The sequence below is a fragment of the Rhopalosiphum maidis genome, chromosome 2 (genome assembly GCF_003676215.2).
Source record: "Rhopalosiphum maidis isolate BTI-1 chromosome 2, ASM367621v3, whole genome shotgun sequence".
Lineage (NCBI taxonomy): Eukaryota > Metazoa > Arthropoda > Insecta > Hemiptera > Aphididae > Rhopalosiphum > Rhopalosiphum maidis.
Window position 1 is genome coordinate 71,742,391 of NC_040878.1, and position 19,357 is coordinate 71,761,747.

Sequence of the window (19,357 nt, forward strand, 5' to 3'; positions counted from 1 at the left end):
ATTTTTATCTTGTATGAAAACTTTAATTTTATTGAATTCGTTTTCCCTATTTTATGAAGCATGTTTAACAAATTAAATAAAATTAGTTTTCAAAAATTAGCATACTTATTTTAACGCTGAGTGAGAAAGTCCTAAATGTATTCCTAAGCCACTGCACGATTATCTATATCTGTATTAGACCCAGACTCCATTAATGTTCCCGGTACTTCCGTGTTATCTCTACTACCAAAATATTTCCAAGACTACCTGTTAGAATCATCTGGGTTATCTCGACTACCGCAATTTATTATTAAATAATATAAAAGTATATATACGTATTATAATATTGATGTCTAGTTGACATTTAGTAAACAGTAATAGTTCCAAATTTAAACCTATTTTGAAAAACAATAAAATGTAAGTATTAAGTAACAACGATAATGAAAAGATGTAATAGTATAAAACATTTAGTTAATAATTCTATATCTCAAAATTTGCATAGAAAAAAAAATATAATAATATTAATTCCCAAAATTGAATAACTTATGCATACATTATTTTAACGCATTTCAATCACATAATGTTATTATCATTCGGCGTTTAGGATAGGCTACTAAAGATACAATACTTTTCCCGTCCTTGACTCGTATTGAATTTTTACTTCGTTAAACTGAAAACCGATTTCTTCTTTATCGCTTACAACAACTATTTAAGTGTCGTATTTAAAAATAATAAAATATAAAAGTACATTAGACTTAACATCATAAAAACATAACATAATTTAGGCAGAAATCAATTTTTTTAAAGTAATTTTCGTGTAGAAAGTTTTTTCTAATAACAAAGTGATTGCTATTTACTGATAGTTATTGACTTTAGTAGATTAATGATTTAACTACTATACACGAGGATGCACAATAAATAATAATGTCAATTGTCAAATACTGAAATCGAGTCAAGAGATACGTCAATATTGAATATACCACATTACCACAATACACCTACCTATAGTATTATTAATATTTGTCACGAACTATGTTCTATCTATATCTTAATTCGTGATATTTGTCTGCGATATTATCCCGGTGTCAAACGATCTCGAGAACTATTGAGCACTGTATAGTTTGATCAGAAAAACACGACATACATTTTAAACATTGGCTACACTGTTTTAATAATTCATTTTTTCTCAGTGATAAAATAGCAGCGTCTAGCCGGCGCGACCGGCTCGTGCGTCGTGCACTCGTGCCTTGTGCCCGGCACTCCCGCCGCGTCGCCAATCGTCAATTCATCATTCGGTGTACGGCAATTAGCCATTGGCATCCGCTGTACACTTACCCTCGGGGCCATATTATACATTATTAGAATGGATTAAAGATAAATGCACCGCGTAGCCAGCAGGAATTCGCATTTCCGCCTGGCCACGGTCTGTGGTCACGGATTACGCCCTGCACGCAATAATCGTTTAAATTATTTTTAACTAGTTATTTTATGACAACCGTTTGATTGCCGGGTATTTCAAATGCTATTTTGTTATTTGTTATTAATAATATTCAATGGGCTTGCAGATCACTCGTCGTATAGGACACTATAGGTATAGATTTATCACACATTGCCACTGGAATAATATTCATTGTTCATTTTTTATAAACATAATAACATTATATAGTATTGTCATTAACTAACATACATGTCTGATCTTTTTAAGATATAAATTAGAAGCACAAACTTTACTATTGTGCCACACAGTAGGGTGTAGAAATCTGGGTAGAGAAATGATGGAATGGTAGAAATGATTAATAATTTTTATTACGAATAGTGCGATTCGTCGCTTACTATATTTATTAATTCGTGATCGTATAAAAGTGACAAAATTATGCTTTATATACGAAAATGTCTGATTCTTGAAAGTTAAATGCCGCTAACCCCTACGGATCCACCACTGCATGACGAAAAACTGAAGATCGAACAAGTGTTTAGCGAGTGGTGCTACTGATTATTGACTACTGACTATAGTGAATAGTGGTTAATCAAATATTTAGGGTGAAAAGGATATGATTGCAATAAAGTTAACAATTTGTGATTGGTTTCAAAATGTTTTGATATAAGCTTAACAATGCATATATTTTTTATGACTAACTTATTTAAGTAATAATTAGTGAGCACTAATACATGATAAAGTCAATTTTCTCACGCAGTAAGAACTTATACCACAGAATAGATCTATTATATTTGTTATCGTCTATTCTATAATCATACTAGTATTTATTATACCCCTATTAATACATATTTGTCTATGATATTAGAACGATACGACGATGAACGAAATGTAAATAATAAATAGCATGACAAATTATGACTTTGCCTGTTGTCATGGTAAAAGGTAAATACTTAATAATAATAAAATATTCAAACATACATAATACTACAAAATGAAAATGAGTAAATTATACATATTATAATATGTTACTATTATAGACTACAGTATGCCAAACTTAAGTGGGGGTATGCTGGTCGGGCTGCTTTTGTTACCGAGTTCTCGTGCATATACATTTATATAACTATATAATCCGTTGATGGCTAATGTTATCTGACTCTCAGATAGACCACCAGACTTCACGTCATTATCCACTACACTCCCGACTCCGTGACTTCTTCAGTAATCAGTAGTTCAGTCTTCAGTGTCTGTTACGCAACATTACAACAACAACACCAGTTGACTGCTTGATAATTTCACGGTTTAAAATTTTAAAATATTTTGTGCTACTACAGTCTTCTAGGATTTCGTTCTTTATACTCAATACACTTAATAATTTACAATTGTTTATAAAAACCAAAAGTAAATAAATTTCAAACAAAATGGCATCAAAAAATCAATTCATCACATTTAATAATGGTCAGAAGTATCCAATTGTAGGATTTGGCACTTGGAAGGTAAACAATAAATAAATTAAAAATAATTAATATTTACAATTTAATTGAATTTTAATTAATTATAATTGTATCTATTCAAGTTATAAAATGTTTAAAAATGAACTGGAGATACTTCAGTTGAAGTAAATTATCTAGTATATATTTAACTTTTTCAAGCGTTTTCAATCACTGTACATTTTAATTATATTTATAATATAGGTAGGTAGATATTAGATATCTTGGTAATTATTTTAGACTATAAAAAATAATATAAAGTAGGTTTTAAAATTTAGATTAAACATAAGAACGCATAAACTACTTTTAATAGTTATCTAGATATTATTTTTTAATTATATAGGTAAGGATATTATTGCCAGTTATAAATACTGAAAATAATCATGATTGTTTAATTATTTTTATTAACATTTTACTATATAAAGTATTTATGTATAGGCATGTCTATGGGTTATGCCTACCATACGTTACCACCTATACTATTCGGCAAAGCATTTATTCATTTTTATATTTTTTTGATTTTATATGATTTTCTTTACTAATAATTGGGTATAGTGATAATGCTTTTTTTCAAAATTTGAATTTGATACTATTTATCTTAACCTATTTTTTTCCAATTTCACATTCATATATTTAACTTATGTGACTTGCACAATAGGTCTGAACAAGCCTGTATACATAGGTACTAAACAATAAATTCTAAAAGTAACATATTATTAAATCTTTATAAATAATCTTATATAGATAGCTTAAAATATATTATGTATATAATTAACTGTATTTTGTATTTATAGTCAAAGCCTGGCGAAGTTGAAGAAGCAGTTAAAACTGCTATAGATACAGGATATAGACATATTGATTGTGCTATGGTTTATGAAAATGAAAATGAAGTAGGGAAAGCTATTAAGCAAAAAATTGATGAAGGTGTTGTTAAACGTGAAGATTTATTCATTACTAGTAAAGTAAGAATATTTACTAATTTTTATGAGCTAAAATAACTATAAACACTACATTTTTAGCTGTGGAATACTTTTCATCATCCTGATTACGTTGAAACAGTAGTTAAAAAAACTTTATCTGATTTGCAAATTGAATATTTGGATCTTTACTTAATACACTGGCCTATGGCTTTTAAGGTATGTTTAAAATTCATGAAAAATAGCTAATGACCACTAAGTTTCTATAGTAATTAATTTTTTATAATACTAGGAAGGTAAGTTGGAAGATGAATGGTTCCCAAAAGACGCTAATGGAGTTACACTTGAAGGAAACGGTTCTTACGTAGAAACATGGAAAGCAATGGAAAGTTTGGTTCAAAAAGGCCTGGTCAAGTCAATTGGTATATCAAACTTTAATAAGAAACAAATGGAAGACATACTAAATGTAGCTACTATAAAGCCAGTTGTTAATCAAGTATGAATTTTATATTAATTATATTATACAAAATTAAAAATATAACGGAAATACTTTATCTTTGTTAATATTTAGATTGAATGTCATCCATACTTGAATCAAAAGAAACTAAAAGAATTTTGTGAACAACATAACATATTTGTAACTGCATACAGTCCTTTAGGATCTCCAGACAGGCCTTAGGCAAAGCCAGAAGATCCGTCTTTATTAGATGACCCAAAAATTACAGCTATTGCAAAAAAATATAATAAAACTGCTGCTCAAATTTTAATTAAATATCAAGTACAAAGGGGCAACATCGTTATTCCGAAATCTGTGACTAAGAGTCGTATTGAATCAAACTTTGATATATGGGACTTTACATTGGAACAAGCCGATATTGATGCAATTGATAGTTTTGATTGTAATGGCAGAGTTCTTCATCTTAACTGGTATGTTAAAAGTTAATAATTATTTAAAAAAAAAAAAAAATGTAAAATTGATTTTTATTAATTATAGATTAAATTAACATTATATTTTTATTTTTATTTTCAGGAATAGTCATTTCAAGGATTTCCCATTCCACGATGAATATTAATATTAATTAAAAATTTTTCTTCAATACAACTAATAATTTTTAATTTTGTTACTATACTTTAAATATATGGCATATTTCAACTTTATAGTCAAGTTAAAGAATTTTCATGAATTACACATAATTTATAATATTTTTGTATGATTATTTAAACACATTAAAAAAAAACAATTTATTTGCAATAATTATTACATATTTTGTTTTTGTATAATATTCTAGTTTGTGCATTTTAATTTAGATGACTTTTATTGCTGGACAATTAAAAAATATATATTTATATATCTATTTAAAAGTTACTTTTCGGTTTCAATAATATATTTTTACTATTATAATAATTGAACTATTGTCGGAAAACTAAATGGTTGTTATCAAAATAAAATTAATTTAGGTTCAAACTACAAAGATCTACTTTAAAACCAAGTACAACCTCAACATAATCATCATTCATCGCATATTATATATTATATATCTTTCAAATTCAAATGTTTGTAGTTCTTAATTATAATCAACTGAGACTTAAAGTCTTAAATCATGATTTAATAGCTTAATTTAAAAATCTATTTCAGTATTACATTTAATATAAATTATTTGTAATTTAATTTAATAATTACTAATTACTTTGAAAAACTTTTCTATTTATATATTACTATATTAGCAGTTGTTTAGCACTTATCGCAACTTTTAAAATAAAATTAATAAAATTATTACATTAATTTGTATCTATTTTGAAATCATTTCTTATTATATTATGTTTAGTAGCTTATATTTTTATGTATTAATGTGCAAAATATACATTTAAATTAATAATATGTTAATATTTAAATAATGTATTAATTTAATTAATGATTAGATAGGTACCCTGGAAATAGGAGCAACCATTAAACATTTCCCATGACATGTGTCACGCATAGAATATTTATCATTTAAAAATAAAAAAAAAAATTTTAATAGTGGAAAATATACATTATAGTTAACTAATTGAAAATTACAAAAACTAAATAACACATTCAAGGCTAAATATTTTAACCAATAAAATCTTCATGATGCATGCCTATAAATAATAAATGTAGAATTATCAGTAACTACTTAAACTAAATAATAGAAGATATGAAGGTTACTTTATCAACTAGGCAATTAGTAATTAGTATTTATAGGAATTTTTTCTTTTGGTAATTTAAATAATGGCTTCTAATCGTATTAATTGGTATTTAGTAATCAATTATCAACAATCATAATACGTTTTTCATACATATAATTCAATTCTATGTTACATTCATGTACATTTCCACATAACCGTGTTGAATGACTTGAACATTATTATGCAGAAGCTATGGCAATTGGATTATTATATATTCAACATATCAAAATTATTTTACTTAAAACTTCCTTTTTTTCAAGAAATAGAATATGTAGATATATTGGTTTTTTTCATTTACACTTCTATAATTTTCTGAATTCTTGAGTATCATCATCTTTGATATTACTTCCAATACATATAAATATTGTACATAGGTAGTAAGTTTAACCTACCATTTTATGTAATATTGATCTAGTTTATTGTTAGTAGGGTTATCTATCTGACATCTGTATATGCACATCAGTTTTATTTTTTGGATAAAGTCTTTATTTTTACACTATTCATTTTTTTAATCTGAAAATACTGTATTTTGGATAAATTTTGGATAATATGTATTTAAAGCATCCTATACCCATGTCTTATAAGCTATAAGTGACTATGGTTAATAGTTATATTAGTTAAGTAAATAAGTTTTTCTCAGGGCTTCACAAAAGGTAGCACCGTCCTTGAAACAATAGGTACCTATAAGTAAATAGTTATAATCAATAGGTACTAGGTAGGTAGGTATAACAATAACATACTACTATAATTATACACTTAATGTAGTAAATTTAAAAATTATGTAACTATTCAGTATTCATACTTTTTTTTTTTTAATATATCTGCGTCTACCTACAGTGTTGTATGTTGTAAAGTACCTATTTGATTAAAAGTATTCAAATACTTTTTTGTTATTGTTTTGAAATATTTGAATACCTATATAGTAAGTATTTTCAATAATTTTTTCTATTGAATTCTATTTTAGTATTTTATTCAATATTTTTTTTATTCCTTTAATTCTCAATGTGTTTCTATGTTCTATTCATAATCCATGTAAAATAAAAATACCGTACCGTCGTCGCCATGCTTCAACGTTACCTATAAAATAATTATATTAATCATTATTCATTTATGGACAATTCGATATCGGTTTTGGTTTTCGGAACACGATAGATCAGAATTTTGAACAAATAATGCTTCAATTAATTTTATTTCAAATACCTACTTTATTATAGATATTTTTTTTTGATATTTATTTGGGTGATATTTTAAATACTTTATTTTGATAATACTTTATTTGAGTAATTACTCAAAAACATTTTAAAAGTATTTTTTACAATACTGTCTACTTAGTTAACTAGTCATGGCCGTTTTCGACCAAAAACGTAGGCTTCTCTTTTAGCCAAAACAAAAAGTTTAATATATCTTACCCTATAATATACTAGGCATATACTATTTTAAATCATTTTATACAATTTATATTTTAAATAATATTTTATTTTCTATTTAATAATATTACTATTATTTAAAAAAAAAAATAATAAGTATAATATAATTATTATTATTTACAACAATTATATATTCATAATCTTTTAATAAATCTTCGATTTTTATTTTATAAACAAGTATTTTGTGTTTTCAATATTTTTTTTTAATAGAATAATAATGTATGTAGGTATCTATTTGGATCATTATGTTTAAGATGTATATAAATAAATATTTAGGTGTGATTTTGTAAACAAAGAATTGAGTTTTGCAAATTAAACTATAGGTAACTAATTGTTGTTGGAGAAAATTATTTTTTCCCGGGTGGAATTGATAGGTTGTTTCGTGGTTAAATGCCTGTGGGCTGTTTTTAGACTACCTGAACTAGCGGAATCAATAGGTATACATAAATACCTACGTTACTTTATAATCTATTATAAAAATGTTTGGCAGAATCGATGAAACTCAGTTTTTCGATACGGTAAAATTATTGCGTAGGTAGGTATGTAATTTAACTGTTCTTATACGGACGTACGGTAGAAAATGGTTAAAACTAATATGATTTTTATGCTTCTATTTAAGACAACTGTGTAAGTTAATACCTACTTCATTGGATGACGAGTACCTAACTGTACGAACTTATGTGAATCGCGGACTTTGTTACAGCCGCATAGTTCCTTAAATATAAGTTCATTCCCAACTAATTTTCTCAGGCAGAATAAAATATTATTCTGTCTTCAAATGTATCAATATATTTATTGTGTTAAATCATTTCAAGTTTCAACATCAACTCTTATTCCTTCACCTTCGTATATCCACAGAACAACGGTATATCCATCTACAGTTTACACAATAACACGAACGTATAGATTCGTCGTTAAAGAAGCGTGCAGTCACCGGTATAGTATTGGTAGTTTGGTAGTAACGACAAGTCACTACAATATCTTAAACTCCTTATATCTCCATTTGTTTTGGAACTTACATTCACCCATATATTGATATATTTTTATATTTATAACAACTATATGTACCTAGGCATATTAATATATATATAGGTATAGGGTGTAGATACCTATATGGCTATAGATATATCTATACCGACTATAATACCTAAATATGAATATTGTATATTATACTTATTGCTTATACAGTTGTATAGTTGTATACCTCTATATAGCCTACAAACTACAACTATACCTATTATGTTTATATAGTGGTAATGAGACTATCTCTTTTTATCTCTAAACATTGAGAGTCCTTGAAAGTTGAAATGCATCCATTAAAATGTAATAATAATTTATTATAGGTAGGTACCTAGAATACAAAATTAAAATTGGTAGTTCTGTAAAATATTAAAATATTTCGTGATGTCAATAATAATTAATAACTGATAGATAGACAAATAGTCATAACAGGACGTAATGTGGACCTTTATAGTTACAAGCACGAGAAGATATCTTCTCTACATCGTGGTTACAAGTTTATAACTTAAAATAATCCGAGTGTAACTAACAAAATACAAATCATTAAAAACTCATATTTTTATAATTGTATATTATAATATGTACCGTGTACCTATATATTTTTATTGATAGATATTATGCATTGATGTATAATAATGATAAGTACACTTTCAATTATTAAAATTAAAAATAATAATGTATCTATAAACTATAAACCGTAGTCCATTCGCGTTTTCTGTCAAATAAAATTATACCATCGGTTACTAGCGTCAAATATTTAGGTCGAATCTTTGACCAACGACTAACTGAGCATAAAAAAACAAAAATTTCTCTAACTAAACTTTAGACGAAATAAGTCTATACATTGACTATATCCACTTATAGGTAAACATTCAAGACTTTACCTGAATATTAAATTGTTGCTTTACAAAACCCTCCTGAAGCCTATTTGGGCCTATGGTATTCAATTATATGGGTATCGGCAAAATAATCCAACGTTTCAATCCATATTATTATTTTGTGTAATTACTAACGCGTCCTTGTATGTATAGAAGGTTAGGTTAGGATTATTTTAGAACACAAAACACTTTCGTGGAAGTGGCCACATCCGTTATCCGTCATCCACTTAAAAGTGTTTCCGTTCTCACCTTAACATATAATTACCAGAATCTACTTATACTAATGCATTAAACTAAATAAAAATTCCTACAAATTCGCCGCAAAGACTTAATAGAGACACCAACGTCCAATATCACAATTTGGTTTACCTATAATCATAAGCGGAAATTTGGTGAAATTACTGGGGGGAGGCTGAGCAATATGTGCTCATTACACCTCTATAATGCTAAGATCTGCTTGTACGTGTACTTTAAAATTTCGGGGGGGGGGCTTGAGTCCCCTCAAGCATTTTTTTCTACGCTCTTAATATAGGTATGAGCATATTATGTAGGTACTAATGTACCTATTATATATAGTTACTATAGGTATAAAGTATAATATATTCCAATAAATGTTAAAAAAAACCTATAATATCTGAATATAATTATATTAATTAATAACAATAATATAATAGAAGGATGTAAAAAGAATAATAAAATGTTAAAAATATAAAATCAAGATAATATAGTTAGGTTAGGTTCTGGATAATATAATAAATTATATATTATTATATTATATTATATATTTATTATATTATCCGTGGGTTAGGTGATATTATGATAACTGATAATCCACCAGATGATTACAAAAATCGTACAAGTGCCTCCAGGTTTATAGATTATAATCCATAAACGTTGCAAGTGCCGAATTTTACTGTATAATTGATCTGTTATCGTGTTATATTATAACTATTATAAATAATAATTAGATAACTCAATTACTGGACCGATGAGTGATGAGTAATGAATATTGATTATTGACAGTTCTGACGTTTATATAAGTTACTCGGCTTACATAACTTAAAATTATAATACTGTTGTAATCAATACACATCCTAGTTTTTACATTTATAGTATTATATCCAACACTAAATAACCTATTTCTTCTGTATTTTTATTTTAAAAGTATTTTTTTGATTATCAGTTAATTACATATTCTAATATGGCATCGAATTTGGTAAAAATGGCGAAGTTTAATAATGGTCAACTATATCCAATCTTAGGTTTGGGAACTTGGCAGGTAATATATATTTATGTAAATCTACTTTTTTAATTATTACTGCTTAGTGCTACATTGTTTTAAAAATACTGTTTCATAGTTTTATTTTTTATTTTCAAGAAGTAGGTTTATTAACAATCTGTATTTTAAAAGTATACAATAAGCAAATGAAATAATAATAATTCAAGTATAAGAGTAGACAGTAGCGCCAAACTCATATGTCATGTGAAGCTATTGCTTCACTTCTTAAACGGGTTGGTGGGTATAGGTAGGTTCTCAGCGTTAATAAGATAACAAAGTTAAATACAGTGTTACATATGTATATTATAATTGTTGTGAAGTTAGAAATCTATACCTGTATGTGTTTGTATATTATATTAGATGGTTGAAAAGTTTGGGTGGGTAAGTGGGACAAAAATTTTAAATTTCACTTCATTAAAAAGTTTGAGTTTGACACTACTGTAAGTAAGACAGGAGAGAGAAAAACACCCATTGGTGTCATCCCGGAAAATGTTTCATAGTTATAAGTTATAACTTATAAGTAACACTACATAAAATGTTCATTTTTCTAGGCATCAACAGTCATTGATGATTCTCAACACACTGTGTTCATTAACGCTATAAAAAGTGCAATTGACATAGGATATCGTCATTTTGACTGTGCTGCCATTTATAACAACGAAAAGCTTTTGGGAAAGGCTATAAATGATAAAATTTTAGAAGGTGTTGTTAAAAGAGATGAACTATTTATTACTAGTAAGGTATGTTGTGTTGCAATATATTTGTATAAATGATAATTATTTTGATGTGAATTAATCAATGTCTTAAAAAAAATTTTAAATTTTTTTAAATTAAATACTAATCTTAGCTAATATACTTAAATACTTAGTAAAATTGTTAACATAAAATTAAAGATTATATTTTGAAAGCACTCAATACATTTATTCCATAGCTGTAAGAAACAATTATTTGGTTGTAAATCTTTTTATGAAAAAAATATATATAATTCCAATAAAATGATCATCACATACAAAGCACAAAAATAAATATATTATTAGTAAATTGAAAAATTTTGAAATAATACTTAAAAATAATCAATTTGTAATCCTTAGATATTATTTAATTATGTGTTTAATTTGTTTAGCTTTGGAATGATAAGCATAGATCAGAACTTGTTGAAGAAGCATTGAAGAATACTTTGAATGATTTATGTTTGAGTTATGTAGATTTATATCTTATTCATTGGCCTTTTGGAACTAGTGTAAGTAATATTTTAAAATATGTATACACTTAAAATAACAATCTGCTTACCTATAATATTATTATGTTTTATTTTATAGGAAGATCCTAATGCTACTGACAGTGAAGGACGATTATTGGGCTCTGGTATCTCTTATTTAGAAACTTGGAAAGCTATGGAAGAATGTGTTCAAAAAGGTCTTACAAAATCGATTGGAGTGTCAAATTTCAATATTAGACAGTTAAAAGATATTTTAGAAATAGCTACTATTAAACCAGTTGTTAATCAGGTAAACTAGTGTTAATACATGAATATATTTTGTTTCAATTTTGATTGAAATTCTATGATTCAGTTTGAGACACTTTACATCGATTATAATTTTTTATAATAATTATTTAAATCAATGGATATACACTATTTACTTTATTTAATCCATAAATATTTATCATGTTTACGAATGTACAAGTTTTAAATTAATAATATTATTGTAAACAATTGTAAATTTTTTTGTTATTTTAGGTCGAATGTCATCCTTATTTAACACAAAATAAACTGAAAGAATTTTGTGAAAGTAATGGTATACTACTAACTGGTTATGCACCATTAGGATCAGCAAAAAGGTCATGGGCAGGACCAGAAGAAGATGCTATTTTAGACGAACCTATAGTAAAACAATTAGCTGATAAATATAAAAAAACTAATGCTCAAATATTAATAAAGTTCCAAGTAATAATATTGTATTAGATACTTATTTTAATTTGTTTCTAACTTTTATTGAATTAAAAAAAATAGATACAAAGAGGTGTTATAGTCATACCAAAATCATCTAATCCAAAGAGACAGAAAGAAAATTTTGATGTCTGGGGTTTTGAGTTAACTTCACAAGATATAGACTTGCTTGAATCCTTGAATAAAAATGCTCGTTATTTTGAATTTAATACGTAAGTTGAAAATATTATTATTATACATTCTTAAACACAATATATAAAAAATGTATTGATCTTTTTTTTTTTTTAGTGCAAAACATTTGAAAGATTACTCGTTCTTTGATGAAGCCTAATTTGGATATTTGGAGATTAAAATTTAAAATCTAGCGAAAATTAATATTACGGCGCTTATAAATATATTAAAAATACAATATTAATTAATTTACTTTATTAAACCATAATGTTTAATTTATTAGTACAATAGTACACACTTGTTTTGTAAAATATATTTATTTGGTACTTATTTTTCTTTCTTTAAATTGACATTTTACTAACAGGTCTTGTTTTCTATTCATAAATTAATAAAAATTACCTAAATTGATATATTTATTTGTTACTTTGTAAATTAAATACTAAGCATGTAATGATAGGTTCTCTGAGATCCGTCTTCTGTTTAAACCAAAATAAAATTATTACCATTATAGAAAACACTTATTAAATGAAGTAAGTGGTAATGGTATCATAAGCGATCAATTATAATTTTTGCAACCTATATGTAATATGTAGTTCATTGGTGTCATAAGTTAATTAAAAAGAACACAAACAAATATGAACAAATCATTAGCAAAAATATTATTACTACTATAACCATAATAATTAATCACAAAAAATTGTTTTGTATTATTTAGAAAATCATTGATAATTAAATATTTTAACGTCTGCAAAGATTTAACTATCTGTTCTAGCAACTTCCTTTTAAGCTAAGAAGATACATAGCATATTTTTGTTTCTTAAAATATTATACACTTTTAATATATATTTTGTATAAGGTCCAGTTTATGAGTTGATTTAGCCATAGGTGCTCAAAGTTTTTATCATTTTTTTTATACTGTATAAATAAATTTGTTAGCAATTTTAATTTTTTTTAAATGTTGATTAACTTTTTTTACTTCTTGAAATTCATTTACCTAGGTTCCCAATTGTTTTTTATTTATTAAATTGATTATTTTTTTTATTCATTTGTCTGGAGATTAGCATTTACCTTCATCCTGGGATAAGCACTTAATAACCCTTCATTAATAAACAAAGTGATTTTTTGAATTTAAAAATCTAATTAGACTTAAAAGTTAATAACAATATAATATTTGATATAAAATATATATACTCACTATTATAACTAATTAAATATACATTTTTTTTACTTTATTTTTAAAATATATTATATACAATGAGTGTTATAATAAGCATTTCTGTTAAAATAAAAGAATAATATATGACATGGACATACATGAAAAAACAGCCACTCAATGGCGACACTATAATTAAAATATTAATAATATAATAAATGCAACATTTTTGTAATAATCCATTCAACCTATTATACCTATATTATTAATAGGAAAATAAATCACTTTAATAACGTTAAAAATATATCATTAGAAATACTTGTAGTCATATAATATGCTAATACTGATCATCTTCACTCATAATTGTTTTTCGTATGCAATGAATTTCTATTAAATTTAAGTTTAATACATAATTACATTACAGCGACTAACTCAATGTCTACAGTATGACAGAGTGGTTACCTATTTTGAGTACTTATTTCCTCTTTTTTTTAAACTAATATTAATGCATCATAATATTGTATACTTCATGCCTTCATCCTTCTATGTAATGTTTCTATAATGTACTACACTACGTTGTTTCAATGCTGAAAACTACAAGCTTTCAGGTGGTTACCTGCATCATATTTTATCCATATTATAATAGTCCAGTGATTATACACTGATTCATTCCACTCAGAGTCTAGAAGCGTCATATTATACAAAAAAATTTTTTTGTTTAGGAGCCTAGGGGTTATCACCATGACCGTATACTCTGCACCCTGGCATCGCCTATGTAGATAAATTAACTAACTAGTTTATAAATAGGTACGTACATACATTTATGAACTTATATTATCAAATTTCATTTTTGTTTTATATAATAAATTATAATGTTGATTCAGTTGAATCATTTAAGAAAAAAAATAGTTGTTAAATATTTAAATATATAGTCTTGGCACCATGGGGCATAGGTGCAATTTGAGTTTTGAATTTGGGGGAACTATTAAAATTTGCACGTATGTACTGTGCATATACTCCCTGAAATATATAAAGGTGTAAGGGGATATATACAAATCATTTGGGGGGGGGGCTTAGCCTCCCCCAAGTTCCACTCAAATTACGCTTATGCTTAGAACAATTTTTATTTTGGAATAACTTTAATGTATTTCTGTAGATAAAGTGTGGTCCTATCACAGAATCCTATGATTTTATTTAGTTTGATATTATTATAATCAAATTATCTATTAAGTTAGTATCAACATAATGCAAAATAAATTAAATTAATTTATTCTATAATGCAACTGTAGAGTGTAGACCATAGATAAAAAGTATTTGATCAGTCACTGTCTCATTGATCATCAGTGAATACAAAGGTTTTAAAGCAGTGCCTTATTATTTAACTTGTTAGTTAATTAGTTGTAATTGTAGAGTAAGTTATTCACATTAATCACCATTATATAAATTTATTCATTAAGGTATTTAGCCTATATGGTGATCATATTTAAATTTAAATAATAATTTTTGATTTATATCCCATTTTTAGCGTTCATTTCTTGCGTTTGAGTGATTTTTATATAATAATATGTCGTCGTCTTCGTTAGTGAAAATGGTAAAATTCAATAATGGTCAACAGTATCCAATCTTAGGGTTGGGAACTTGGCAGGTAATTTAAAACACTTAAACCATTTATATTATCATTTTTTTTTATTGTCTTCATTTTGTTTTGTTTAATTAAGAATCAAGTATTTACATTTTTGTATGTATCTGTTTGAAAATATTTTTTACGTTCATTGTACCTATATTTTATATACAGTACCTATACTTATTGTAAACATTATTACTTTTTAGACCAAACCTAAAATAAACGAATCGGAACAGATCGAGATTTACAATGCAGTAAAAAGTGCAATTGATATAGGATATCGTCATTTTGATTGTGCAGCCTTTTACAACAATGAAAATTCCATAGGAAAGGCTATTGCTGAAAAAATCAAAGAAGGAGTCGTAAAAAGAGAAGAATTATATATTACTAGTAAAGTATGCACCATTGTACCTTTAAACAATATTATGATATTGTTAATACTTAATTTATTATTTAATTCTAAATCATAGTATCTTTGATTCAACATTTAAAATATTTTATTTATCATTTTTTCCAATTAATGAAAACCACAATAACTAAAACTCTTTTAGGTACTAAATACCAAAATTAAAAATCATTATATATATTCTGATTATATACATCCTGTAGAATATGATATCAAGAACGAAAAAAGTTATTTCAGTCACAACCAATACAAGAATGTTTTTTTTTATATATTTTATATAACATTATAAATAAAGAGCAATGCATTTTTTTTTTATCATAATAATAGTTTCTTTGTATCTAGAAAATATAATTTATACAGTAAACATATTAATATATTACATCATTACATTTACAATTACTCTATATTGCTACTGTTGTAAAAAAAAAAAAAACCAAGAAATAATTGAATCATTACATTACTGATAATTTTTTCATCTTATGATTTAATAATAGGGTAATTAATTGATAATTGTAATATTTTTCTAGATGCCATAGTTTAGGTCTTAATGACAATGACAATTGATATGTTATTAGCATTGGCGGAACTACAGCTTTGGCCATCTGGGCCATGGCCCAGTCTAATTGGCTCCGTATTAATGTATATATTTGCTAAGAACATATTATTTTAAATGTAATAAAATAAATTACTTATGTTATACACTTGTATTATAATAAAAAAACATTGATGTTCCCTATCGCCCTCCACCCTTTACTGTGGATATGATAGGTGCAAAATGACTCTCACGAGTGGCCCAGTCTAATGAAAATGTCTAGTTCCCCCTATGGTTATTAGATATGTATAGTGCAGATTATTGTTTTATCTTCTATGTGAACCTTCCTCTTAATAGTATTTTTTTATATAAATTGATATAATTTTTTTAAATTTATATTTTGGTTACCACTTTTAGTGGTATGCCAAAGTAGGTTTTCTTGGCAGTTGCCACAAGACCATTATGTGTGAGTGAATTGGTATGTACCGGCAATGGATTTAGTGTGATGAAAAAATATTAATTCAAAGCTGTGGCTATATAGGTGGTCAAATGGTAATTTGCCTCAGGTCTGAAATTTGTTTAGCACATTACCAATCACCTAAATTTATATTTTTTTCTTTTACACAAATATTTTTGTTAAGTTATTATGTATAATTTAATATATTAAATTAATGTATCCAAATTGTTATTTGTTTAGCTATGGAATAATATGCATAAACCTGAAGAAGTAGAAATTGCATTGAAGAATAGTTTGAATTTACTAGGTTTAGATTACCTAGATTTATACCTTATTCATTGGCCAGTGTCAACTACTGTAAATCAATTATTTTTAATTATTGTCTATCTTTTAAATTTAAATTAATTTCTTTTATTATTTTAGGAATATCCAACTGCTACAGACAGTGAAGGGCGGTATATTGGTACTGATGATTCTTATTTAGACACATGGAAGGCTATGGAACAATGTGCTAAATTAGGACTCACAAAATCAATAGGAATTTCAAATTTTAATATTAAACAAGTGAAAGATATTTTAGAAATAGCAACAATAAAACCGGTTATTAATCAGGTACCTACTTAATAGTTACTGGACAAATCATGACATTTGAAAATTGTTTTTAACTCATCACAGTGTACCAACATTTTCAAAAGTGTTTAACAATATTATTGTTAATAAATCACGCATTGTCACTGTATCCACCATTATTATATTTTGAGATATCATGTTGCTCTATTGATTTTAATAACTTAGCATTTAAAACATTTCAGTTATTTTTATTTACCTAAAATAATAGTTAGAAAAAATTCTCATCATTTAAATTAAAGCAATAATGTGATGGTATGTTAAATCATATTAAATATAAACAATTTTTTAAGTTATAAAAAAAATATATTACATGATTATAGGTATGCTCTTAATTATCATTAAGCAAATAAATAAATTGATTAATTTTTAATTTTTTTATTGTATAATAAATAGATTTTTTTACTTAAAATCAGGTACTTGGATCTAATCAAATTTACTGAGTGGTATATAAATGAGTTAGTTATCTATAAACCCATACAATACATAAATGATTAGTAATGGGCATTTTACTATAGACTTACTATCATAGGCAGTGGACTCATATGATATACTTTAGTTTGTACCATGCCTTAAACGACTTAAACCATACCTTTGTGCCACCACCAATAACAATTGATTCAAATTATTAATTATAAGTGGTAATAATAATATTCAAATAACTTAATAGTTAAATAAAAATGAGAGAAAAAAATCGTTTAAAGATGAATAAAATTTAATTTTAATTTTGTTATTATACTAATAAATAGTTACAAATTAATAATTAAAATTTATATCTCTAAAATTGTAATTTATTATAAATTATAATACATTTAATAGCTATTATGTTATGTTTTAGATTGAAAATCATCCTTATTTAACTCAAAATAAACTTAAAGAAGTTTGCGAGAGTAATGGAATACTATTAACTGCTTACGGACCTTTAGGATCGCCCTACAGAGGTGCAAGCTCAAAAGGATTAATACTTTTAGATGAGCCAATTGTTAAACAAATAGCCAACAAATATAAAAAGACTAATGCTCAAATATTATTAAGATTTCAGGTAATGAAGTACTAAATTTTTATTTTTTAGAAGAACAGATTTATATTCTTAATTTATTTCTATGATTGTTAGAAAATTTAATTATGTTTTATTATCATATGGTATATATTAGTATTGTTTAAATTCTTGGGTTGTCGCATATCATAAATATTTCAATCAGAGCAGCTTATTAATATCAATTCCAAACAACAACTGGTGTATATACATATAACACCAGCCTCAATTAATGCTTTTAATTTACAAATCCTTTCATTAAATTTTTTGTATTGTTAAATTAAGGTTCAAAGAGGTATTGTAGTCATACCAAAATCATCTAATTTGGAAAGACAAAAAGAAAATTTTGATATCTGGGATTTTGAGATGAGCAAGGAAGATATGGATTTACTGGAGTCATTAAATCAAAATTTACGTTATGTTATTTTAAAACCGTAAGCTGAAATAATAAATATAATATTGTATAGTTAATTTTTCAATTTCTAATATTTTAATTTAAAGTATATTTCTTTTTTTTTTAGAGGAATGCACTTGAAAGACTATCCATTTAACGAGGAACCATGAATATCAGGGATAACTAAACTGATAAAAGCAATGATCTGATATTGTAATAATTGAAATAAGAAATACAAAAATACATTTAATTTGTCTTTTAAAATGAATCTATGCGACTTAAACATTATACTAATATGTAAAAATATTCAAATTTAAAAAGAAGCAAGATAGTTACAGAAGTTTGATGTTTGGAATAATTATATTACTTTGGTGGT

General features: G+C 25.8%; 2 protein-coding genes across 2 annotated transcripts; both read left to right on the top strand.

The window, feature by feature from the left end:
• The first annotated feature begins 2,566 nt into the window (after window positions 1-2,566).
• LOC113550955 (aldose reductase-like) lies at window positions 2,567-5,076 on the top strand. Its single transcript, XM_026952928.1, is given in 6 exon segments — window positions 2,567-2,910; window positions 3,699-3,866; window positions 3,924-4,040; window positions 4,114-4,317; window positions 4,393-4,748; window positions 4,852-5,076. Coding segments are annotated over 6 exon segments (963 nt in total). The 5' UTR covers window positions 2,567-2,835; the 3' UTR covers window positions 4,895-5,076.
• Window positions 5,077-10,198: 5,122 nt separating this feature from the next.
• LOC113552576 lies at window positions 10,199-19,249 on the top strand. Its single transcript, XM_026955434.1, has 13 exons — window positions 10,199-10,633; window positions 11,185-11,373; window positions 11,757-11,873; window positions 11,953-12,141; window positions 12,372-12,578; window positions 12,645-12,793; window positions 15,469-15,550; window positions 15,736-15,924; window positions 17,165-17,281; window positions 17,348-17,536; window positions 18,390-18,593; window positions 18,873-19,021; window positions 19,109-19,249. Exons 1-13 carry the CDS (start codon window positions 10,556-10,558, stop codon window positions 19,149-19,151), a joined length of 1,902 nt encoding a protein of 633 aa, XP_026811235.1. The 5' UTR covers window positions 10,199-10,555; the 3' UTR covers window positions 19,152-19,249.
• The last annotated feature ends 108 nt before the right edge of the window (window positions 19,250-19,357 follow it).

Bases quoted from the DNA above. Each gene is read 5' to 3' on its own strand.
- LOC113552576 (XM_026955434.1), top strand. From the start codon at position 10,556: ATGGCATCGAATTTGGTAAAAATGGCGAAGTTTAATAATGGTCAACTA. The intron at 12,579-12,644 runs GTAATAATATTG...TAAAAAAAATAG, and splicing joins AAATATTAATAAAGTTCCAA to ATACAAAGAGGTGTTATAGT. The intron at 15,925-17,164 runs GTATGCACCATT...TTATTTGTTTAG, and splicing joins AATTATATATTACTAGTAAA to CTATGGAATAATATGCATAA.